At 53.9% G+C, this 25,463-nt stretch overlaps 1 protein-coding gene across 1 annotated transcript in view; it reads right to left on the reverse strand.

The window, feature by feature from the left end:
* Nucleotides 1-25,463, reverse strand: part of KIF26B (kinesin family member 26B) — a 385,937-nt gene that overhangs the window by 4,140 nt on the left and 356,334 nt on the right. The window contains exons 11-14 of the mRNA XM_037150905.2: nucleotides 10,443-10,605; nucleotides 6,135-9,522; nucleotides 1,874-2,076; nucleotides 1,287-1,437 (exon numbers count right to left, since the gene is read on the reverse strand). Of these exons, the coding sequence (XP_037006800.2) occupies nucleotides 1,287-1,437; nucleotides 1,874-2,076; nucleotides 6,135-9,522; nucleotides 10,443-10,605 (3,905 nt within the window). The remainder of the gene's footprint in view (nucleotides 1-1,286; nucleotides 1,438-1,873; nucleotides 2,077-6,134; nucleotides 9,523-10,442; nucleotides 10,606-25,463) is intronic.

Genomic DNA, 25,463 nt, shown 5'->3' on the forward strand with positions numbered 1-25,463 from the left:
CCGCAGTTTTCACGGGAACAGGGAAACTGAAGGGGCGCGGCCCTGGTGGTCGCCCCCGGGACCTACGAGGGCCTGGGGTTCCCTGCGTGCGCCACGCTCAGACCCTGGTTCACATCCCCCGCTGCCTCCCTGTCTCAGGGGGACACACCCTGCCCAGGAGCCCACATCTTTGCTCAGGTTTCTAACACAGGGCTGACCCGGGGCCTCGTGCGAGGAGGCACCTAAGGTCTCCTGTTGAGTCGCAGTCTGAGATCATGATAATAGTAGTAATTAGTACCAGATGCTGGGCTCTCTCCATGGGCCAGGCAGTGTAGCAGCGTCTGACCAGCAGTGGCTGACAGACCCCTCACAGCCTAGCCCAACAGGGGCCATTCACGTCTCCCATTTGTGGTTTGGGAAACCGAGGCTGAGAGAGGTCACGCATCTGTCTTACCCACAGTGCATTTGTGGGGAAGCCAGCATCCAGCCTGGGTCTGCAGGACTGGCTGCTCCACAGACTGGTCACAAGGCTGCCCTCTGGGTGCCAGTACCTCATCCATATGGAAGAGAAGCCACCGGGAGACAGACTCACAGTGGCAGGGCCCAGTGGGGAGGCCAGAACGTCTGTCACTTTCTTCTTCACCCACTGTCATTTCGCCTGTCCTCCCTGAACCTAAGGCTCCTCACACTGTCCTCCTGCACCAGGTCCCCTCTCGGCGTGGTAGCTGGGACCAAATTAGAGCATCGTTTTGTGGTAAACGGACAGTTCGGGAGGAATACATGAGAGATAGTTGAATCCGTCTTTCGAGGACAGATTTGTGATCAGATGGTTATTGTCATTCTGGGCTTCCTGGTAAATGGAAACAACACTGTGAATGTTACTCTTTTTCGCTCAGAAATGTTTTTCTTGCTTTCTGGATTTTCCGCGAGGCTCTTCTAAAACCGTGCTTTCTACCCTGGTAAGAGCTCCACAGACTCCTGTCTGCTTCAGGCCTAGATACGAGGTATGATTCTGTGGACCGGGAGCAGGTTTGCAATTCAGCCTTCGTGTCTGGGTGACCCCCCACCGCATGCCGGTGGGTCAGGGTCGGGCGAATCTCACTCACAGGGGCTTTGGCCTGAGACACCCAAAGATTGCTGCAAGGTGAGCAGTAACCTTGCACAAGTACCACCACCCCGCTCGCCCCCCCAGAGCAGGGGCTGTGCACTCGGCACAACTGCCTCCCCCGACGGGCATCAGAGGCCCTTGGACGCCGGCGCAGAGACAGCCTGCGTGTGTCACCACGGGACCGAGCCACGGGCCTTACATTCGCTGAGCCACTTGTCCGGGTCCAGCATCAGGTACTGCTTGGTGGTCTCCAGCTCCTTCATCAGCCACTCGTACTTGGCGCGGACCTCGGCGATCCTCTGCTGCCGGTGCTCCAGGATCTTCAGTTTCGCATTGAAGCACATGACCTCCTGGCGGGTTGGTGGAGAGAAGGAGAAAAGAGCCTTCAGCTCAGACCCAGCCCGCCCGCCCTCTGCTAGAAAGCACTGCTTAAGCAGAGAGCCCTTGGAACGTGAGCTGGTCACTGGGAGGCACCTGGGCGGCCACAGAGGCAGCTCAGACAAGCCAGCCAAGCACAGGACTGTCGCAGGCACGTCTGAAATACAGAAGGAGCCAGAAAGCCCCTGCCACTGCCAGCTTCCCTAACCTTGGAGCCTTGAAGGTGTGTACACAGGGGAACATGGCCTTCTCCAAACCCTGGGCAACAGTCCTGTGCTGGGCCAGGGCCTCCCACCCACCTCAGAAGCCTGCTGGGGGTCACCCTGGGCCCGAGCACCCCCTCGGAGCCCAGTCCCTGCCCCGGGGGTGTGCTGGGGGACCGCGCCCTGTGGAGGGGAGGCGGCTCACCTTGCTGCTGCCCCCTCGTCGCCGCTGCAGCCGCTCCACGTCGTCGATTTCATAGACTTTAATCTCAAAAGGTTCCCCGAGGCCCCGCTGGCTGCTGCGCAAGGGGCCGTCCACCCAGCGGACGCCGGCGCTGCTGGCGGGCTTCCTCACAGGGGAGGGGGTGTCGAGGGACAGCGCGGGCACGAGCCTCCGTCTCTGAGAACCTAGAGGGGATGGAGCCCAAAGTGCGTCTTTTTCATTTTCACCTTTTAAACAGATTTCCTTCTGATGCAAGCCGTGGGACCCCAACAGGCGCCCCGGCATCTGCAGCAGGGCTGAATCTGAGACGCCCCAGCCCCCTAGGGAGCACCTCCACACTCACGCCCTGAAGCTGGTGCGGGGACTGCACCCACAGACGCTGAGCCAGGCCCCGCTGCACCTCGGAGCCACCTGCCGCCTTCCCCTGTGAGACCACGCGTGCGTGCATGCAGCCACACACCAGAACACACCCTTGGCATGGACCCGTGACTTCCCTTGCTTGTAACAGTAATGACGTCGTGGGACTGAGTGAAACGGGGAGGAACAAAGCACAAACTGGCAGCTGCCACGCAGCCACGGGGACGTGAGTGCAGCGCAGGGAATGCAGTCAGTTTTACCGTAATAGCCACGTGTGGTGCCACCAGAGATACCGTGGGGCCGCGTCGTAAGTTGCACCAATGTCTAAGCACGGTGCTATACCCCCAAAACTAATACACAACAATACTGAGTGTAAACTGCACGAGTGAACGGGTGTCTCGGATTCTCTCAGAGTTTTGGACATGGTTGCACGTCGATTCCGTGAATGAACTGACGTTACCCAGATCCGGTGCCAACTGCTGAGGCCCTACGTCCCTTCTCTCCTGTAGAGGTGACTGCGAGCCTTGCTGAGGCCGGGGCAGTGCTCAGGTGACAGGAAGTGCCCTTGGATGCTGCAGAGGCGCTTCAGAGGGGGAGAGGGCGCCCTCACGGTGCCCGAGTGGCCACAGGGAGCAGCACTGCCCACAAGCCACGCCGTCCCTGGGAGAGGACTGACCACAGGGCCCTGGTCTGGGTCCCACACGGATGTGATTTCTTGGGCTCCCCGCACACACTGCCATCTCCAGCTCTGAAGCAGAAGCTCCTGCTTTCTGCAGATCCCAGTCTCTGCCAGTGACCACTGCCCTCCAGTTGCTGTGGGGGCAGCTGCTCAGCCGGGCGAGAGTGGCCTGGGGCCTCGGGGACACAGCCCGCTCCTCCTCCAGCACTCCTTCCAGATGGACAGAGGTCACGGGTGTAAAAAGACATTGATACTGACAACTGCCAGCATGGCTTTGCTGCATGAAATGCCCTCACTGGACCTGAGAAAGTCAACGAGAAACTTCCAACCAGCCTTCCCCCACCTCCACCGGAAGCCGAGCCCCTCCACCCGCCATTCCTGCCTCGGCTGCCAGCTGTGCGGGTTCAGAGGGGCCGCCGCCCAGTCACAGCCCGTCTGTCTGTCCTCTCCAGCACTGGTTCTTACGTCGAGCCTGCCACGTCTGACAGAGTGCCAGCCTGAGTCGGAAGGTGCTGCCTCTTCTTCGAAGTCAGGAAACACCCGAGTGCCGAGGCCTGTCGGCCCTCCTGGCGGGGAATGTGCTCGCCCAGCCGGCCCCCGAGAGCCCACCTCGGCAGCCGCCCCTGCCCCCCCACTGCCTTCACCCAGACTCAGGTGTGGGCACCAGGAAGAGGGCGACCCGGACGCACAGAGCACAAGCGTGAAAGGCACCATGGACGTCAGAGATGAGACGGGGAGAGAGTCAGTCTGCGTGGTTTTCCTGACCAAGCCTCGGGGCGCCAGGCTGGACCCCGCGGCCCAGGTGTGTGTGCTCTCTGACGTGCGCACGACGGCAGGATCACCTGCCCACGTGTTTCTCAGACAGTCTCCCCGCCGTTAAGCAGCACTGGACGGCACGGTGATTCTTATGGCTGCTCTGCGTTCAAGCTGTGGCCTAATACTGGCTCCTGCTATCTCTGCTGCCTCATCCAGTGAGAACATCCCCCGACACTTCAGTCCCACTCTGTGGCCCACAGGCCACGCTCTGGGCGCCCAAACCTGGGCACCTGCCTCGGCCTGCGGTGCCTGCGCGTCCCTGGGGCCCAACCGTGTTTCTCTGCAGCTTTCTCGGACCCTCCCTTCCTCTCAACCCCCTCCACTGCCACCTCACGCTGCCACTCGGCAGTGCACCCTGGTCCGCGGGTCTCTGCTCCTCACGGTTTGCCACTCCTCACCGCGCCTGTCTCCTCGGCTGCCTGCCCTGCACCACCACCACGCCTGAAACGTCCCCGTCACGAAGCTGTAAAAATGCAGACCTGGTCACTGTTTAGTGACTGAAAATAAATCTATGGATGGTCCTGGGGAAAGGAAGTCGCACTACCGCGAACATTCTTTATATCATTTGAATCACCGCATGAGACGCGGGCGTCAGAGAGACCACGGCAGTTCTCTGCCAACTCCTATGTGAGTCAGTCGAAGCCCCGAGAGGAGAGATGTGCCCTTAAAGTCACACGGTGCAGAAGCCCACGTCCCCTGCTCAGCCCTCCCACTGCTCCACCGTATGGCCAATGGAACCAGCCCGATTCCACGCCACCAAGACGCTCCGGGAAATGTTCGCTTGTTTCTGCCGCTACAAGCTCTACAACGCACTCAGAGAGCTCCCAGTTCTCTTCCTCGACTTACATCTCTAGTTCACTTTCACTAAGTAACCAAAACATTAAAATTCTCCAAGTTCAAAGGCACTCCCTGGTAAAGGGTGGCCGCCTGCCTCTCCTCGGCAGCACCGACGTCTCCTGTGACGTGAAACCCACCTGTCTAGCCAGGAATGTCCTTTGAGGAGTTTCAAGGCTTCTCTTAAAGATGCTGATCACGTCCGACAGCCAGCATCTCTCTCGATAATGACAAGGGAGACAAGGTCACCTGACCTGAGAGGGACACATCTCTGCTGCCACCTCTGGGTTGGGGCAGCCGCTCACCAAGGCCCAGCGTCCTCAGCCTTTGATATTAAATCCCACCTCTGGCCCCCAGCCCAGTGATTCATTTTACACCACCTTCCTTTGATAGCCTGGAAAGGGTCTGTGAACAGAGGGGACACTGGGGCAAGGACATGTGCTGGGCCCGCTGTCCACCCTCCAGGGAGTTACTTTCCAGGTTTTCCTCCTCTTGACTCCCACACGACAGCCAGACCCAAAAGTGCAAGTCTTGAAAAGCGAGTAGAAGATACCGAAAGAACGAAATGGATTGGGAGATTCGAGCCACTAAACCGTACGGGAAAACCCCCTGCCACATGCAAACATGCGTGGCCACATGCCACACAATCAGTGATCAGGATGTTGACGACCAAGACTTGTTGGTGCACTGTGTCGGGGAGGGTTGGCCAAAAAGTCTGTTTAGTTATTTAAAGTAAAAGACACATTTTTCAGTTTCACCAATAACATTATTGGTCTGGATACTTTGAGTATGTCAGCTGTTGGCCGCTGGTGGGTAGAGGCCAGGGGCGCTGCTAAACATCTTCCAGTGCATGAGACAGCCCCACAGCAGAGAGTTATTCGGACACAATGTCAGCAGTGTCAAGAAACTTTACAAACCCTTTCTGACACATTCGATCAGTCACAGCACCTTCTCCACACTCTGCACAAACCATTTTTTGAACTAATAAAGCATTATATGCCAAAAATGTTGCTTATTTTCTTTCATCTTCAATATTAACATGGCTGCACAGAAATTCACCAATTTTGTCAAGTTCTGTTTTAAATGCACCTGACATCACAGCTGTCACAATACAATCTGACAAAATTGTTTAAATAAAGTTAAAGACGACTAAGTGTGCCTAGAGCCATCGCAAGGAAAGAAACGGCGGACTTTTGGGCCAACCCTGTGTTTCAGGCGCTGCTGGCTTCTCTGTGCCACTGGGTCAGGAGGACAGTCACTCTGGCCACGGACAGACCAGCCTGGACTGGGGGGCAGGGGCCACGGAGGCAGGGGCAGCTTCATCCCCACGGCCGCCGAGTGTGGGTGCCCTGCCTCTCATCTGAAGCCCTATTTGATGCCCAAACAGTAGGTCTGTGTTTGTAGTGACAACCTCCATGCCATGTCCCCAGCCGCACCTGCAGGTGACAGGCTGTGGGGCAAAGAGAGACCAGGTGTCGACCCCCTGGCCACCCGAAGAACAGGGCAGCAGTGGGTGGGGGGTCCCAGCCCTCCGTCCGCTCCGAGCCCAGTGCCTACCTGAATTGGGGCGTTTCTTTGGGGTCTTGAGGCTGCGGCACCGGCCGCCCACAGAGCTGCTGTTCTCACTCATGGAGTCCTGGGCGGAGGACGCGCTGCCTGTGGCCTCGCTGTCACGCATCACGCTCTCGTAGCCGCTGCTGCCACCACTGTGGTAGAACAACGCCGTCTTGCCCATGGCCGGGGGCAGCTCCCCGCTCAGCACGCTGCTGTTGTCACTGCCGTGGCCACTGCTGCAGCGGTGTGGCTTCCGTGGCGGTGTGACCTTGCTGTAGGGTGACGGCAGCAGGGGGGCGGCAGCTGGCTTGTCATCGGGGCCCCCGGAGCGCTCCTCGTCGGGCCCGGCCCGCGGCTGCAAGGCCCGGGGCGCCGGGCTGCCCTGGAGCAGCTCGGAGATGCGCCCGTTCACGGCACGCAGCGGCAGCTTGGCGGCCAGGCTGGAGCCCCGGCTCCGACTCAGCGACTGCGTGGACCAGGACATGTGCTTCCCACTTGGGGCCGGAGTGGAGCTCTGGCCCACCGACTGCGGCAGGGACTTGGTGGAGAAGCTGAGCGTCTTGGTGGTGGAGGTGGCCAGGCTGCGTGCTTTGGGACTGGCCAGGAGCAGCTTGCTCACAGCCGAGATCTTGGACTGGCTGGCCTTGGGCGAGGCCCCGGCCGACTGCGGCGCACACGAGTTGGTGGGCGAGGCACCAGCGCTGCGGCCCAGGCTCCTCCCTGCTCGGGGCATGGTGCTGTCCTTGCCGACATGCAGCCGGGAGCTCATGGAGGACAGGCTCTCAGCCCGCTCCAGCGAGAGGCATTCGTAGTGGCTGACGGTGGTCCGGCCCAGAGAGTTGGTCCTGCTGGCCAGCTGCTCCAGCTTAGCACTGAAGAGCTTGCTGCTGCTGCTGGCGGCATCCTTTGCCTTGCCACTGGGCTCATCCGGGAAGCTGGCCAGGAAGGGCACAGGCTGGTTCAAGGGGCTGCTGGTGCTGCTGCCGCCAGCACTGTGCTGAGGGCTGGCCCGGTTCTTCTGGTCCAAGCTGGACTTTCGGACCGGCGGCAGAGGCGGGGTGCCTTTGGGCCGAGCCAGGACACAGTGCTTGGGTGACGCCACCTTCCTCTCTAGGGTTGCCTTGGAGGACTGGCTGCCCAAAGCGGGGCCGATGCCGCAGGCCTCGGGAATGCAGTGGTAGAAAAGGCCGTCCGGCTCCTCCTGCCGGCTGGCTTTCTGGAAAGCCCGGGGCAGGCTGCTCGACTTCAGGCTTTTGCTGGGGGTGTGGGCGGCCCCGCCCGGCAGGGCCGTCTCACAGCCGTCCACCACCCTCCTGATGTCGGTACCCGGGGAGGCAGACACCTCACCGCTGCTGCTGCTCAGCCTGTCGCCGGGGCTGCCCTTGCTGTCCTGCTCCCCCTCCGGCTTCGCAGGGCCTGCACCCATCTCGTACCTCGTCCCTTCTTCGCTGGGACACGCTTCCTCTTTCTGTACCTCCTCCTCTCGTTTTAGCCAGGGGTCCTCAAACGTCATCTCTCTCTTTGCTCTGGTGTCCTTTCTCTCCTGGGACGGGGCTGCTTTGGGGTCGGTGCCAGTGGGCGCCCGAGGCTCCTGGACGTGCCGGGGGCCCACGGCAATGCAGGGGTAGACTGTGATGTTGGTCTTCATGGGGACGTACCCTTCGCAGCTGCTCAGGTTGGCTGTGTTGGAGATGGTGACCATGGCCTTGCCCAGGGTGGATATCTTGCAGCCTCTGATGGGGGTGGCTTTGCTGAAAGAGTCCTCCCCCGTCTCTGACAAGATGAGCAAATTGTCGGGGCCGGCCCGGGGCCTCTCTCGGCACACCACGGCGGCGCTCTGGAGGCCGCCGATGAGCTCCGTGGCCGGAGGCTCCGCCATGGCCTCCCCGTGCCCGAAGCAGGCCTGCGCCACGAAGCTGTGGCACGACCGCTCGCCGTCACTGCCCGTGCTCATCTCGCTCAGCCAGGAGCTGATGGAGGAACGCCGGCTGCCCGCCTCCTGGCCCTTCTCGTCCAGGCTCAGCTTCGGGAGGGGCAGGAACTGCGTGATGCTGACCTCGGACACCGGCGTCGCACCGGGGTAGCACTCCAGGTCCTCGCTGATGCTGCCAATGATGCTGACGGGCCGCGAGCCTGAGGCCAGGGCCTGCACGGAGCAGTCGCTGTTGAAGCTGATGATGCTGGTGGGGCGGCCGCTGTCCAGGAGCCCGCTGATGGTCAGCTCCTCCACCAGCGTGAACACCAGCTCGTCCTCACCGTTCAGCTCCAGCGGCTGCTGCACCGTCACCGTGGTGGTGCTCACGAGCTCCTTCTTGGAGTCCGGAGGTGTTGCCGCCTGGCTCTCGTACTCAGCGGGGGCCTCGGGGAACCCTTCGCTCCCAGCAGACATGGACTTCTTCAAAATCTGGGGGCTCATTCCAACCGGGGGGGTCCGCACCTCAGGCTGTGGCAGGGACTCACCGGACACCGTGCCGGGGTCCTTGTTCAAGGGCGGCAGTGGGGCGGGAGAGGGCAGGACGCCCTTCTGGGTGTAGACCTTGCACCTCTGGGAAGGAGAACTGGCCGGCTTGTAGTCGGAGGTCTTGGACAGGCTGGCGACGCCCAGCCGGGGGGAGCCCATGGGTCTGGGCTTGCCCTCCACGAACCCGCAGGAGTTCAGGCTCTCACGGCTGCTCTGGAGGCTGGGGCTCTGCACGAGCTGGGAGGCGCCGTGCTGGCTGCTGCTGCTGCCGCCGGGGATGCTCCGGGGCGAGGCCGGGGCAGGACTGCCTGGGAAGGCAGCAGCCGGGACTGGTGAGGGATTCCTTGGCACCCTGGAGGCCGGGGGCTCGGCGCCTTCTCTGTCGGTCAGCTGGCCGTCTGACCCATTGTCCTCCTTATCAGACTCACAGAGCAGGGTGGCCCCAGCCACTGGGCCCACTGGGGGGCACTTGCTTGCCTGCTCTGCCCCGAACTGCACAGGCAGCTCCTCAAACGGAAACGGACTGGGCTCCTCGCTGCCATCAATGCAGTCCAGCCTCTCCTGCAGCTCGGCGAAGGTGTTGCACTTCAAACAGTCCCTCTCCGGCTTGCGGGCCGCGGCATCCCCGGCCTCTGCGGGCCGGCTGTCGCCCCTGCTCTTCTGCAGGGCCGGCACGATGGGGACAAAGTCGGGGGGGCCCTCGTTGTCAGTGAGCTCCTTGTCCGAGAGCGCCGCGCCGTTGGGCCCGATGTAGATGACCGTGTCGCAGGACTGCTCGCTGCTGGAGGAGTAGTCGGGGTCGCTGGACAGGTGAGGGACGGCGAAGTCGGCGTCCACAGCAGCCCTGGCGTGGAAGGGCCTCAGCTGGGTGGGCCTGCGCATCCGGCCTTCTTCACAGGAGCTCTCTCCCCCCGAGGAGCTGGACGTGTACTGGGGGCGGGAGCAAAGCAGTCAGCTCCTGGGCCTGTCTCCCACCTCGGGCGGTCAGCTCCCCAAGAGCAGCCGCCCTGCTGGCTGGACACAGGCTCTCTGGGCCCCCGCCTCCCACCCCACCCCTCCCGGCCTCCCTGCCAGGCCAGTGCACCCTGCCTTCCGCATCATGGCCACATGTGCAGAGGGTGACCTCCGTGGGGCACATGCGGAAACAGAGGCTGCTCATGAGAGGAGGTGACCAGCCCAGGCCCTGTCTGAGCTACGTCACTGGGGCACAGGGTACCACAGAACACTGGGTAGAAAAACTTGTGTTTGATTTTTTTAAAAGCTCCAAAAAGAAGGGGGAGAAAGCCCCACCCATGGCCAGCGGGCCCTGGGTCAGAGTGACCACCACCTCGAACACTTTCTCACGCCACCCCTGTCCTGCCGTGGCTTCTGCCTCAGAAGATGAGTCCGGTGGTTTTTAGCAGATTCTTAGCACCAACCAGAAACCAGAGAATGAACTGGGCAGAGCTTAGCAACCTGAAAACACCTCCTGGAAACGCAGGGAGTTAAGCTTGGGGGTCACCCAGTCGAAGGGCACAGGGCATGGTCTTGGTCTACATCAGCCCGAGGCTGGTGAGAAACACTGTACTTCCTGTCCTTACGAAATGTCCCATCTCAAGGCAGCGATGCATTCAAACCACGTAAAGTGGACGGACCAGTGCTCTCAGTTAGGCTGGATGACACGGAAAGGCACCCACGGTAGGGACTGGAAGTGACTTCCTTCCGCAGCAGCACAAAGCACCTCCTGCCCCCAGGTGGACACCGTGTGCCCGTGGCCCTGCCCTCGGGGACTGGAAGCTATGGTTGGGTCTTTCCCGGCTCGGCTCCCCCAAGGCTCCTCCCCATCCACGCACCCCCAGCGGGCTCCTCACCTTCGTTTTCTTCTTCTTCATCCGCAGGACCCGCGAGGCGATCTGCACGGTGGACAGGGTCTCGGCGTAGCTGCCGGCCGCGGCGGAGACGTGCGCGATCATGGTGGTGCGGCAGTTCACGTTGCCCAGGGACTCCCGCAGCAGCATGGTCAGCTTGCTCTCCCTGTGGGCGGGGCTGCGTTAGTGGCCACGCCTCGTCTCGGCCTTCAGGCCTGGGCGTGGCTTTGGGGGGGGGCTTTTCTTTGCCTTGGTCTAACGGCAGACTGATGCACATCACAGCCTAGCACAGGGCCATCTGCAGTCGGCAGCGGTGACAGTGATTCGAACTCCAAGGACAGAGTTCGTGCAAGACGCCCCCTCGGCACTCCTGAGACGGCTGTGACGTGCGCTCCTGTGAGTCTGTGCGTACGTGACGTCGCACATAATGAGGCCTGGGGACAGAAGCCAGAGGGAGGCAGCTTGGGACCGATGACGACTTGGCATGCACACAGCCATTCCCGCCACAGCAAGCAGCGCCCCAGCCGTGATCTGGCCCTGGACATGTCTCTGTACTCGCGATACCTGCAAAGTCCCTGCTGACCAGGAGTGGCAGCCCAACCTTACCGCCGTTGGCTCTTAACCCTCGTATTTGCACAGAGTAGTAATAAAGGTGCTCCTGTTCCCGACGAGTGGTGGAACACAGACGCGGGCCTTAGCACTTGCTCAGTCAGCAGCAGAACGTGGAACATTCTAGAAACACCCCCCGCAGGGACTGTACAGGTGCTGTGGGGAGGAGCCAGGGCCCAGGAGTTTACAGCCTGTGTTTCTCAGCTCTTTAAAAACTGACCTGGAGCCCTGGCTGGTGTAGCTCAGTGGATTGAGCGCGGGCCTGCGAACCAGACAATCGCGGTTCGATTCCCAGTCAGGGCACATGCCTGGGTTGCAGATCAGTTCCCAGCAGGGGATGCATGAGAGGCAACCATACACTGATATTTCTCTCCCTCTCTCCTTCCCTTCCCCTCTAAAGATAAATAAATAAAATATTTAAAAAAAAAACTGACCTGGAGGAGTGGCTCCTGCTTTTCCTTCCTCTGCTCATCCCAACACTCTGCCTGCCCAGCTTCTAACAGGCTCTGCTTGCATCGCCCTCAACCCACCCACAGCCTCTCAACAGCCCCCAAATGTCACTTTACCTCTGCCACCTCCCTGGAGGCAGAGGGCCGAGGCGGCCTCTTTGTCCCCCTCACCCTCCGTTCACATCCGTGTGCTGTGTCATGTCATGTGAGAGGGGCCTGTCCCTCCGTCTGGGCCCCCTTTGGGCTGTCAGTCATCCGCCCCCACACAGCTCCCTGGAGAGGGGCTGTCCAGCACGCAAACTCAGTGTGAGACTCGGGCCGCTGTCAGCAGAGATTAGACCTTGGAAATGGGACAGCATTTCACACGTGACCCGCGTCACCCTTCGGGGAGGAAAGGCCGGTCTGAGAGCCATAGTTCTTCCTTCCCATCTGGGACCAATTAAGGTGTCGTTCTGGGGCTGCAGGGCTCACTCTAGCTCAGTTCCAGGACGAGTTAAAAATGGACCAGCTTCGGGATGCTGGGAAGATGGCGACGGAGTAAGATGGAGCTGATACTAGCTCCTGTACTCATGGGTGAAAATCCTGGCAGATCTATAGAGAAACAGCACAATAAACCATCAGTTACCCAGCATTTATGAAATTAAAAGACCAGAGATTGTGACCGACGCTGAAACACCAGCCGGCGGCAGAGTCAGCTACTGGAGCTGGGTCTCTCGCGGCCCCTGTGCTGCCGCCAGAGCAACAGGCCTGGGAGCTGGGGAGTCAGCAGTGGAGCCAGCTACGGGAGCCGGGAAGTCCTCAGATCCTGTCCTGCTGCCATAGCGACGGGACTGGACGCCAGGGAGTCAGGTACGGAAGCCGGGACTCTCCAAACCCCTGTGACGCAGCAGAGGAGCCAGCTACGGGAGCCGGGAAGTCCTCAGATCCTGTCCTGCTGCCATAGCGACGGGACTGGACGCCAGGGAGTCAGGTACAGAAGCCGGGACTCTCCAAACCCCTGAGACAGCCCTGGGTAGTAGAGGAGCCCTCTACGGGAACTGGGACGCTCTCAGCCCCTGTGCTGCTGCCATAGTGACGGGACTGGACACTGGGGAATCAGGTACGGGAGTTGGGACATTCTAAGCCTCTGTGCCACTGCCATAGAGACAGGACTAGACGCCGGGGAGTCAGGTACGGAAACCGGGACACTCCAAACCCCTGTGATGGCCCTGGGCGGCAGAGAGAGCCAGATATGGGAGCCGGGACATTCCCAGCCTCTGTGCCACTGCCGTAGTAACGGGTCTGGGTGCTTGAGGAGGCGGCTACTAGAGCCGGGACATTCAGCAGTGGTAGGCGACCAACGCAGGGACCAGCGCGAGGACCAGCGTGAGTGTAGGTGGAGACGAAGAACATCAAGAAACTTCAAGGAGTCTGCACCACTGAACTTCACAAGGATCATACCACAGAAGTTTACACCATAAAACCAGGGTTTTAGAACAGATCAGTTTTAGAAGCAGAGACTAACAAGAAGAGTCTCAAACAATGGGAAGACAAAGAAACAATCCCCAAATGAAAGAAAAAGCAGAAACTTCAGAAAGAATGTTAGGTGAAATAGAGGCTGATCAACTATCAGACAGTGAATTCAAAGCACTGGTTATTACGAAGTTCAAAGAGCTCACAGTGAACTACCAGAAACTACAGGGGAACTATAATGATCTCTCTGCAAACTACAGCAACATCAAAAAGGAAATGGAAACTATCAGCAAGAGACAAGAGGAAATGAAGAATACAACTTCCGAATTGAAGTACACAGTAGAAAGTTTCCAAAGTAGGATAGATGAAGCGGAGGATAGGATTAGTGAGTTGGAGGACAAGGTAGAAAGCATCTCACAGAAAGAGCAAGAAAATGAAAAGAGGCTCAGAAAGAATGAAGAGGGATTAAGAGAAATGCAAGACAAAATGAAACGTAATAATATCCGAATAATAGGAATACCAGAAGGAGGAGAAGAAGAAGAACAAGGGATAGAAAACATATTTGAACAAGTAATGAGAGAAAATTTTCCTCATTTGATAAGAGAAAAAGTCTCACAAATCCAGGAATCACAGAGAGTCCCAACCAAGAGGAACCCAAGGAGGCCCACTTCAAGACACATCATCATCAAAATGGCAAAATTCCAAGACAAAGAGAGAATCTTAAAGGCAGCAAGGGAGAAAAAAGAAATAGCATACAAGGGAGCCCCAATAAGGTTAGCTACTGACTTCTCCATGGAAACACTTCAAGCAAGAAGAGAATGGCAAGAAATATTTCAAGTAATGAGAACCAGAGGCCTACAACCAAGGCTACTTTACCCAGCAAGGCTCTCAATCAAGATAGATGGCCAAATAAAGAGCTTCCAAGACAAAAGAAGCCTAAAAGAATACGCCTCCACCAAACCAGCTCTACAAGAAATACTAAAAGGACTGCTTTAAGGGAAGGAAGGATAAGGGGGAGACAGAGAGGAACACAGGTACAAAAATGGCAATGAATAAGTACCTATCAATAATAACCTTAAATGTAAATGGATTAAATTCTCCAATCAAAAGACACAGAGTAGCTCAATGGATAAGAAAGCATGACCCACACATATGCTGCCTACAAGAGACCCACCTCAGGACAAAAGACCATCACAGACTAAAAGTGAAAGGCTGGAATCAAGTTTTCCAAGCAAACGGGCAAGAAAAAAAAGCTGGGGTAGCAATTCTCATATCAGACAAAATAGACTTCAAAAAAAAGGCTATAAAGAGAGACCCAGAAGGTCACTTCATTATACTCAAGGGAAGAATCCACCAAGAAGACATTAACATTGTAAACATATATGCACCAAACATAGGGGCACCCAAATATATCAAGAAAATCTTAGAGGATTTCAAGAAAGATATTGACAGCAAAACAATTATAGTAGGGGATTTTAACACCCCACTATCAAAAATGGACAGATCTTCCAAACAAATTATCAACAAAGATATTGTGGCATTAAACAACACCCTAGATGAAATGGACTTAACTGATATATATAGAGTCCTTCATCCCAAAGAAGCTAAATACACATTCTTTTCAAATGCACATGGAACATTTTCAAAAATAGACCACATGATAGGACACAAAACGAGCCTCAAAAAATTCAAGAAAATTGAAATCATACCAAGCATCTTCCCTGACCGCAAGGGACTGAAATTAGAAACCAACCCCAAAGAAAAAAACCCAAAGCACCCAAAAACATGGAGACTGAATGGTATGCTATTAAACAATGAATGGGTCAAGAATGAAATTAGGGAAGAAATCAAAACATTTCTGGAAACAAATGAAAATGATCTCACAACAACCCAAAACTTATGGGACACAGCGAAGGCAGTCCTGAGAGGGAAGTTTATAGCAATACAGGCCTACCTAAAGAAAATAGAAACATTTCAAACAAACAACCTAACCCTACGCCTGCAAGAACTCAAGGAACAACAACAAAGACAGCCCAGAGCAAGCAGAAGGAAGGAAATAACCAAGATTAGAGCAGAATTAAATGACATAGAAACTAAAAGCACAATTTTAAGGATCAATGAATCCAGGAGTTGGTTCTTTGAGAAGATAAACAAAATAGACAAGCCTTTAAGTAGGCTCATCAAGAAAAGAAGAGAGAGGACACAAATAAACACAATCAGAAATGAAAAAGGAGAGATTACAACTGATACCACAGAAATAGAAGGGACTGTAAGAAATTACTATGAAGAACTGTATGCCAAGAAATTTGAAAACCTAGGGAAAATGGACACATTTCTAGAAAAATACAATCTTCCAAAAGTCAGTGAAAAAGAAGCAGAAAATCTAAATACACCAATAACAGCAAAAGAAATTGAAGCAGTAATCAAAAAACTTCCATCACACAAAAGCCCCGGACCAAATGGTTTCACAGGAGAATTCTACAAAGCATTTAAGGAAGAGCTAACCCCTATTCTCCACAGACTATTTCAAAAAATCCAGAAGGATGGAAAACTCCCAAATTCTTTTTATGAAGCCAGCATCATCTTAATTCCAAAACCAGATAGAGACACAACAAAGAAAGAAAACTTCAGGCCAATATCGCTGATGAACATAGATGCTAAAATCCTCAACAAAATATTGGCAAATCGCATCCAACAATATATCAAAAAGATCATACACCATGATCAAGTGGGATTCATCCCAGGGATGCAAGGATGGTTCAATATTCGCAAATCAGTAAATGTAATACATCACATAAACAAAAGCAAAGACAAAAATCACATGATCATATCAATAGATGCGGAAAAAGCTTTCGATAAGGTACAACACCCATTTATGATAAAAACACTCAGCAAAGTGGGAATAGAGGGAGCATTCCTCAATACAATAAAGGCCATTTATGAGAGACCTACAGCCAATATCATACTCAATGGGAAAAAACTAAAAGCTTTTCCACTAAGATCAGGAACAAGACAAGGTTGTCCACTTTCACCACTTCTATTCAATATAGTATTGGAAGTTTTAGCCACAGCGATCAGGCAAGAAAAGGAAATAAAAGGCATCCAAATAGGAAAGGAGGAAGCAAAACTGTCACTGTTTGCAGATGACATGATAGTGTACATGGAAAATCCTATAGACTCTACCCCAAAACTGCTCAAACTAATTAATGAGTTTGGCAAAACAGCTGGTTACAAAGTCAATATCCAGAAATCAAAGGCATTTTTGTACACCAACAGTGAATCAGCAGAAGCAGAAATAAAGAAAAAAATCCCATTTGATATAGCAAAAAGAAAAATAAAATATCTGGGAATAAACCTAACTAAGGAGGTAAAAAACCTGTATGCAGAAAACTACACAGCCCTGAAGAACGAAATCAAGAAGACACAAACAAATGGAAACATATACCTTGTTCGTGGATTGGAAGAATTAACATCATCAAAATGTCCATACTACCCAAAGCAATATACAGATTCAATGCAATACCTATTAAAGTACCAATGGCATATTTCACAGACATAGAACAAACACTTCGAAAATTTATATGGAACCATAAACGAGCCCGAATAGCAGCTGTACTTTTGAGAAAGAAGAACAAAGTAGGGGGGATCATAATACCTGATATCAAACTGTATTACAAGGCCACTGTAATCAAAACATCCTGGTACTGGCATAAAAACAGGCACATAGACCAGTGGAACAGAACAGAGAGCCCAGAAATCAACCCAACTCTCTACAGTCAATTAATATTCGACAAAGGGGGCAGTACCATAAAATGGAGTAAAGATAGCCTCTTCAACAAATGGTGTTGGGAGAACTGGACAGCTACGTGCAAAAAAATGAAACTTGAGCACAGACTTACACCATACACCAAAATAAATTCAAGGTGGATAAAAGACTTAAATGTAAGTCGTGACACCATTAAAGTCCTAGAGGAGAACATTGGCAAGAAAATCTCAGATATTTCACGCAGCAACTTCTTTACTGATATGTCCCCTAGAGTAAGGAATGTAAAGGAAAGAATAAACAAATGGGATCTCATCAAAATAAAAAGCTTCTGCATGGCTAAAGAAAACAGTATTAAATTAGCAAGACAACCAACTGTATGGGAAAACATATTTGCCAATGATACCTCAGACAAAGGTTTAATCTCCAAAATATACAAAGAACTTACACGACTCCACTCTAAGAAGACACCCAACCCAATTAAAAAATGGGAAAAGGACTTGAATAAACACTTCTCCAAGGAGGACATACAGAACATTCAGAGACACATGAAGAGATGCTCAATATCGTTAGCTATCAGAGAGATGCAAATTAAAACCACAATGAGATACCACTTTACACCAGTCAGGATGGCTGTCATAAACAAAGCAACAAACAACAAATGTTGGAGAGGTTGTGGGGAAAAGGGGTCCTTAGTTCACTGTTGGTGGGATTGCAGACTGGTACAACCATTATGGAAAACAGTATGGAATTTTCTCAGAAAAATAAAAATCGACCTGCCTTTTGACCCAGCAATTCCACTGCTGGGATTATATCCTAAGAATCCTAAAACATCAATATCAAAGAACCTATGCACCACAATGTTCATAGCAGCACAATTTACAATAGCCAAGAGTTGGAAGCAACCTAGGTGCCCATCAGTAAATGAATGGATCCAAAAATTGTGGTACATATACACAATGGAATTCTATGCTGCAGAGAGGAAGAAGGAGCTACTACCTTTTGCAACAACATGGATGGAACTGGAAAGCATTATGCTGAGTGAAATAGGCCAGGTGCTGAAAGACAAATACCATATGATCTCACCTTTAACAGGAAGCTAAACAACAAAACAAACAAGCAAGCAGAAAAAAAAAAACAAAGACACTGAAATAGAGAACAAGGGGATAGTGACCAGAGGGGAGAAGGAAGGGAAGTTAAGGGGAAAAAGGGGGGAGGGATTTGGAGGAACAAATAGGAAGGACACAGGGACGAGAACTAAGGGGGGTGGAAAAGGGAGGGAGGTGGGGAGCAAGGGGCAGGGGAGGCTGGGATGGGAAAAATAGACAAAAAACTGTACTTGAAAAATAACTAAATAAAATTTTTTAAAAAATGGACCAGCTTCCCTTCAAGCAAAAGAATGAGTGATAGAAGTGGTGGGAGAGACATTGCAGCCGAATGCTCATGTGTCCCCCAAATTCACATGGTGACGTCCCACCCCCAGTGTGAAGGTGTTTGGAGACGGGGCCTTTGGGAGGTGGTGAGGGTGGGGACCCCGTGCACCAGACTGGCGCCCTTGGGGACAAGACCCCAGAGAGCTGCCTGTCCTTTCCACTGTGTGAGGTCATGGCAACAGGGTGGCCGTCTACGACCCTCGAGGCAGGTCCTCACCACACCCTGAACCTGCCAGAGCCTGATCGGGGACGTCCCAGACGCCAGCCCCGTGCGAGATGGTTTCCGTTGTTGAAGCCACCCAGTCTGGGGCGTTCTGTTATGCCAGCCCAAACTGAGACAGAACGGCAAGGCGGGGGAGGAGGGGTGCGGAGGAGGCAGGCAGCCTGGCTGTGAACACGTAACTCCTGTCCAAAGGCGTGCAAAGGGCAGTCCCAGACCGGCCAGCACAGACGCCCAGACGGGGACGTGAAGGCCCAGTCCTGGCAGGCGTTTCCAGCGAAGACACTGAGCCTGCGTGAGCCTGGGGCTCTGTCTTCCCTGTGGGGAGTCCGTGAGGGTCAAGCTGTGACCCCATGCAGCCAGTTCTCAGTGCTCGTGGTGGCGAGGTCCTGTGCAGTCTCCGTGGTCACCAGATTTGTGACCACAGGGCTCCCGGGAAATGTGTGGCCGTGGTTCCTGAGGGCCTCTGGGTCACACCATCCCGTCAGGGGACCACACGTAACCTTGCTTCCTGTGCGTTTCTGTTCCAAGTTCCTTATATAATACTCATTTCTTACAAAGAATGAATTGCAGGCATTCATTTCTTCATAATGAAACACTAGCCAAGAAGGGTATAAGTCTTGTCCTCACTCCGTCACTGTACACGCATGTGATGAAGGATACGGACACTGGTTTGGGGTCACACGTACGTTTTAGCAAGTAGGCAAGCTTGGGGTATGAAATCTGCAAGTGGCAAGGCGAGACTGTCCTGGGAAGCTTCTAACGGTGCGTCTGGCTAATTAAGTGCTCTTTGCCGAAGGCACAGTCCCTGTGTTCGTCCCTGTGACCCAGTGCGGGGGTCTCGGGAAGACACGGACACAGCGAAGGATGGACGCAGTGTTGGTACAGCCAACCGCTTGCCCTGCCTGTTTCCACACGAGGCCCCATTCATGAGAAATCACGGGAGTTTTTTTAAGTCCACCTTGTGGGAAGAAGTCAGGGCATGTGTGTTGCTTGGCAACCAGCACTGTGGCTCTCCTTACAGCCAGCAAGATGCATTCACTGGGCCCTCCAGACTCTGCAACGTGCCCTTACGGGAGTGAGAAATGGCGGCCATAAAGGTTTGGTCTTCCTCACCTCCCCATAATTGATCCTTTCAAACAAACGCAATGAAGCTGGGGACAGAGGTGAAAGACGGGGCAGGTTTAACTCAGTGTCTCTGGTGGGAAAATGAAATCAGGTTCGAAGAATTTTGAGGATAATGGTCAGTGCAAACTCAGTCTTCACCTTGGCATCCAGGCCGAGGCCGGAGGAAGAGAGGAGCTGGGGAGCAGAGCCGCTGGTCCCCAAGCCACAGGCCCAGCCTGGTGGGTGGTGGGGGGGGTGGATTTAGAGGCTCAGGGGCATGGGGGAGGGTCCTGGCTGGGCAGGGCAGGGCAGGGTAGGAGAAGGGCACAGAGCGGAGCCGCTGGGGTCTGCAGCTATGTTTGCCCTCACGTAACCCACCTCCCTCCCACCCCAAGCACACACACCAACCGCACACACCTTCCTAGCTCCACTGGTTTGAGCGCTGCCCTGATACCCCAAGGTTGTGGGTTTCATCCCCCGTTAGGGCGCAGACAAGAATCGACCAGGGAATGCATGAAGGAGGGGAACGGCAAAGCGATGTTTCTCCCTTTCTCTAAAATCAGTAAGGAAAATGATTTTTGGAAAAATGTCTTGTTTATGAAAATAAGTCAACCTTTTATTAGACATAGTAAGAGAACACATGAATAAAGCTTAATTAATACTTTGGAAAAAACAAAACAGCAATTAGTACCCTAGGGCTGGAGCTGACCAACTAGGGCCCACAGGCCAAATCGAGCCACTGCCTGTTTTTGTAAATAAAGTTTTACTGGAACACAGCCACACCTACATATTGCCTCTGGCTGCTTTCCCACTCCAATGGCAATTACGTAGTTGTGACAGGCCCGCACAGGTAAAGGACACCCGTGCTCTCTGGTCCTTTACATGAAAGGGTGCCAACTTGTGCTCCCGAGTGACGAAACGCAGTGGAATTGTCCTGGATATGGTACCCGAGAGTCGCCACAGACAGGGAGGGAAGTCTTCTTTATCACTCAATAATCTCTTTCTGATTTGATAGCCATTGCCTGTGCTGTCTCTTTTTTTAATCCTCGCCTGAAGATATATTTATTCATTTTTAAAGAGAGAGAGAGACAGAGAGAAACATCAATTGCCTCCGACATGCACCCCGACTGGGGATGGAACCTGCAACCTTTCAGTGTATGGGACAACGTTCCATCCCCCTGAACCACCTGGCCAGGGCTGTGTTGTCTGTCTGTCTTGTAGTTCAGATGTTTCATGGAGGGAGAGCCGAAGTCGGCACCGAGAGAAAAGGCAGAGGGACTGAGGAGTGCCGAGTGTCAGAAACCGCTGGACACCGGGCCGCAGCCGGGGCCTGTCTTCCCAAAGCGGCTGCGAGACCGCCGACACTCGCTCAACTCAGGCACTCATCTCGTCTGCAGCGGCTCCTGCAGGGAGCCGGACTGGACGGCTCCCGAGAGCCCGCCATCCAGGGAGGGAAGCAGAACGCAAACACACACAGGGGTGTCACCTGTGAACACTGATGACAGAAGACCAAGTCCCAAACAGCATGAGGTAAAGAAAGACCCCTGGAGGCTGGAGCCTGTCCCCACCATCCCTGTGAGAGACCACCCAGCCCTCAGTGGGTACAGCCCAGTTCTACCTCTTTGGCGGGGGTCCCCCCCATGTCAGGAGGCAAGGATGGAGAAAGACCCTGTGTTTGCTTGAGGTCCCCAAACCTCAGCAAAACCCTAAGAAGCTCCTTTCTAAAAGGGCGTGGGGTGCAATCGGCAGCTCATTACTCGCTGACTGCTGGGAGAGGTGACTCTCCCGGCTGGTGAGATGGTGCCGGCTGCCCGTGAAAGAAGGTACAAAGTCACGCGATGGTGCTGCCCAGGGAACGTCACCAGGAAAAGGCCATTCCCTCTGTGAGCTGGGTTAAACACGCTCATTTTCCAGCAAGGAGGGGGAGGAACTCGGGCAGGTGTAACCACGTCCATCCTTCTGAGGAAGAAAGACTCGGTGAGCTGGGGATCACCGAGATCACACAAGAGCAGACAGAATAAAGCAAGGTGAGCCTGGGCCTCTCCGCCTGGGTCAGATCCTCTCCTGAGGACACGTTTGTTGATTTTTAGAGAGACAGAAACATCAGTGTGAGAGAGCCACATCGATCGGTTCCCTCCTGTACGCATCCCGACAGGGGACCGAACCCACAACCTGGGCGAGTGCCCTGGCTGGGGATCCAACCCACAACCTTTTGGGGTACAGGACGATGCTCCAACCAGCTGAGCCACCCGGCCAACGTATGTCAACTATTAATAGTGCAATGAAAGAAAGGAGCTTAGTTCATCCAGAAAACTAATTAGGCCCCAAAAGAATTTGCAGGAGAAAGGTTCCTGTGGGCAGCGACAGGAACCGCAGCAGACAGAGCAACCATAATGAGGCGTACCCCTGGGCCCACCCTGGCTCACACACAGGCGTGCTTTCTTAGGAAAGGTCAACCGTGTGCGTGTGTAATGCACTGTTAGTGTTCACGAATGCAAATCACACTCAGCATGGCGACAGGTGTCAGGCGTCCAGATCAGGATAACAGCTACCAATGAAATGTCAAGAAAACATCCGAATTCCTTACATTCTTAAGGACGTGACCCTGGAATTACACTGTTTCAGTGAGGATCCCAGCTTCCAGCCACTTGACCTGTGAACGGCCAGAACGTGGTGCGGAGCCTCAACCAGCAAGCAGGAGGGGTCGGGCAAGGGTCCCCAGGTATTAGCCCGCCCCGAGAGTGCTGACCAGCCAGCCCCACCTACCCCCCAAACCCCAGGGCCCCGCGTCCACCCACTGACCGCCAGGAGGGGAGGGGAGGGGGATGAGGAAGGAGGAACGGAAAGGAAAGGCAGAGAGACAGGAGGAAGGATCAAATCATGAACTTGACACACTTTTTCGGCTACGCAGATGACCAAAAACACTCCACAGCCTCCTCTCCGACCTCCTTCCTGTCCCCATCCTGTTGGGCAGTGAACGCCCTTTTCTGCTGTCACTCGAAGGGTCACCAGGGACCTCCAGGGGCCAGCCCCACATGCCCGGGACCAGGTTCCTGAGAAACCAGCACCCATGGGCCCGTGTTTCTGGCCACGGCAGACAACCTCTGTGTGGTCGTTCACCCCTCGTCCGAGAGGGCGCTGTGCAGAGGACAGATGGTGTCACTGTCCCACTGCATGAGGACCATTCTTGGGCCTGTCTTCCAGGTCCCAAGCAAGTATCTTTCTTCGTGACCCTGTTGAGTTGTGACAGACAGAAATACATCCCTCTACAGGGGAAAATCGCTTCCCTTGAGTTTACTTATTTGTAAGGATCTTGATGACACCCATTCGCAATGGCTTTGTGGACATTCGTATCTTTGGATGAAGACTTTATACACCTTTCTCTGCGGAAGTCACCTGAGAGGCAGGAGCGGACTTTTCTCAGCAATTCCCTTCAAGGACGCCAACATTTTAGAGCATGTATTGTCTGATTTCTGGTTCTGGAGAAGTACCAAAGCTTCCTACAGGCCCAGCTGCCCGAACGGCATTTTCAAAAGGAGTCACATGACCTCATTGGTACCGCAAAAGCACTGGCAGGTGTCTGCTGGGGATGCTGGGGCAGAGGGCGCCCAGTGGTGGCGACCTAGACAGAGAGGCACGGCCCTCAGGTCCCCAGGGAGAGTGACTCCAGCTGGAATCGTCACACACTGTCCGGCGGGTGGGTTGGAGGTGCCCCAGCAGTCACCGACATTCAGTGCCAGATGCGTTTGCTCATCAGACAAGAACTGAGAAGGGGACCCCCCAGAGAGTTACCGGCTCCTAGCTGCAGGACCAGCCTTTGTGACCCGACTGTTAAGTCACCTGGTGTGAGTTCATGCCTCGCTTCCCCTAAGACCACCTGTTGGTGGAGGCCCTGGGGCCACAGAGTGGACACGATTTATCTGCCACTCTCTAATAATAGAGATGGTAATGATAACAGTCATATTCTCTCCCTGGAGAACCCCGAGGTACCTACGAATGGAATCACCTTGGATTTTGAAATCCTCGGATGCAGAGCAATCAACAGAAAATACGTTCTCCCTCACGCCACCTTGGTCACCTAGAATGGGCACCTGGGTGACTCCAGAACTTTGGGGACGGTCCCTAGTGAGAAGCAGGAGGGAGGCAGTGGTGCCAACAGGGACCTGCTACTCGAGGTGAAGCCGCAGTTGCCCCCAGCAGGACCAGGCACATGACAAGAGTTCACAGGCGCTCTTGGGCGGACACCACAAAACACGTGTCTGGGTAGACAGACAGTTTACGCAATGGCCAGTGAAATCTGAGCTATGACTCTAAGAGTTCGCCACTGTTCACGCAGGAAAATGAAGTCCAGGGAAATTTGGACTGCCTGAATTCACTTCATCTTGGATATCAGTGTTCTGTTTATCTAAGATAAAATTCACACTAATTCGGCCTACTTCATGAGAAATATGAGCTGTAAACAGCGCACAGTCTCAATGGAATGCTTTAAGAGAAGTATATGATGTAAGTTGAATTTACAGCTAACGGAAGATTTCAAGCTAAAAGCCTAACTAATCGGGTTCAAGCTCATTCAACAAGACACACTGGTTCTAAGACGTGGGCTCACTTTTAGAAATCAAATGTGTTCCATGAAAACTGTTCTGCACTATTCACTTGCTTAACCATTCATTTCTTTCTATCCAGAGCCAGGAAAAGCCTCACCCCAATCTCAACTGTTGAGCACTAAGAATCAGTCAAATCTGAGTTACTCTCAAGATTCTAAAATCTGAGTTCTGCCCAGGAAAATGTACCTTCGTTCCAAGGCTGAAGCGCCAGGGATGACCTAAGGCATTTCAAGGGTAATTCACATAATAAGAATCCCAACACAGAAAGTCCACTGATCACAGGACACAGCTCTGAGTCCGGGTTGATGACATTTCCAGACACCGCGTCTTAGAGCTGAAAGGAGTCATGAACTCCTTAAGAAAAGGGTGCCACTGAAACAGCTGATCTGCTGTCTGCCAGGGTATTTTTAATGGCTGAGAATTTACAATCTCCCGGGGCAGCCCATGTGGTATTTTTGAATAGCCTCAATTATTAGAAAGCTCTTCCTAACACTGAACTTAAATCTTCCTTATGCTTCTAACCCAGGGGCGCTTGCTCTGTTTTCTATGGGTAAGACGAATCCCTTCGCAAACACTGGCCTCTCACATTTTAAAAGACATTTATCACGTCTTCCTTACAGGTTCTCTTACTCGGGAATATTCCACGTTCCCTCCATTGCTCTTCAAATATTTGGTTGGTTCTTTACGCTCACACTAAGCCCCCATCTTCCGGCCACACAATTAACACTCCCTCTCAGACTAGTCCCAGCTCTCGTGCAGGAAGGAACATGGCCTTGCCCACCGGGCAGCCTAGCCTTTGACCTCAGCCTCTGGGAGGTAACCTGTATCACACCAGTTAGGAGTGTCTTTGCTTAGGGTAGGGACCGGCCACACCAGGCTTTAGGGCAATACCTGACAGCCATAGGGTAGGGGGGGCCATGCCAGAAAGATCGATGATGTGATTTAGGTCAGGGGCTTTGGGTCACGAGTATCCGTCAACCTGGAGACCGATATTCAGCGGGAAATCAATAAATCAATATATAGTGAAGCGCCGGTAAACACTGCCCAACAAAGCACAAGTGAGCTTCCCACGGCAACATGTGGTGCGCATTGTCACAAATCGGCGCTGGGAGGGTAACGCGTTCTGACTCCACAGGAGTGGACCACGAAGCTTGCGCGCAAAATCCTCCTAAACTCTGCCCTGTGCTTCTCTCCTTGGTTTTAGTCCCTGTCCTGGATCTGTCTTAAATCATGGTGGCGAGTCCATTCAGGGAGTCCATCGTCCCTCCTAGTGAACTGACGAACCTGAGGTGGGTTTCAGGACCACTCCCGACCTGCAGGTGGTATCAGAAGTGAGCGTGGACTTGTGTGGACTCCTCCCCCTGCCTCTGATCCGTACACCTCCTTG

The sequence above is a fragment of the Artibeus jamaicensis genome, unplaced genomic scaffold (assembly GCF_021234435.1).
Source record: "Artibeus jamaicensis isolate MK-2021 breed Jamaican fruit bat unplaced genomic scaffold, CSHL_Jam_final scaffold_754, whole genome shotgun sequence".
NCBI classification, from domain to species: domain Eukaryota; kingdom Metazoa; phylum Chordata; class Mammalia; order Chiroptera; family Phyllostomidae; genus Artibeus; species Artibeus jamaicensis.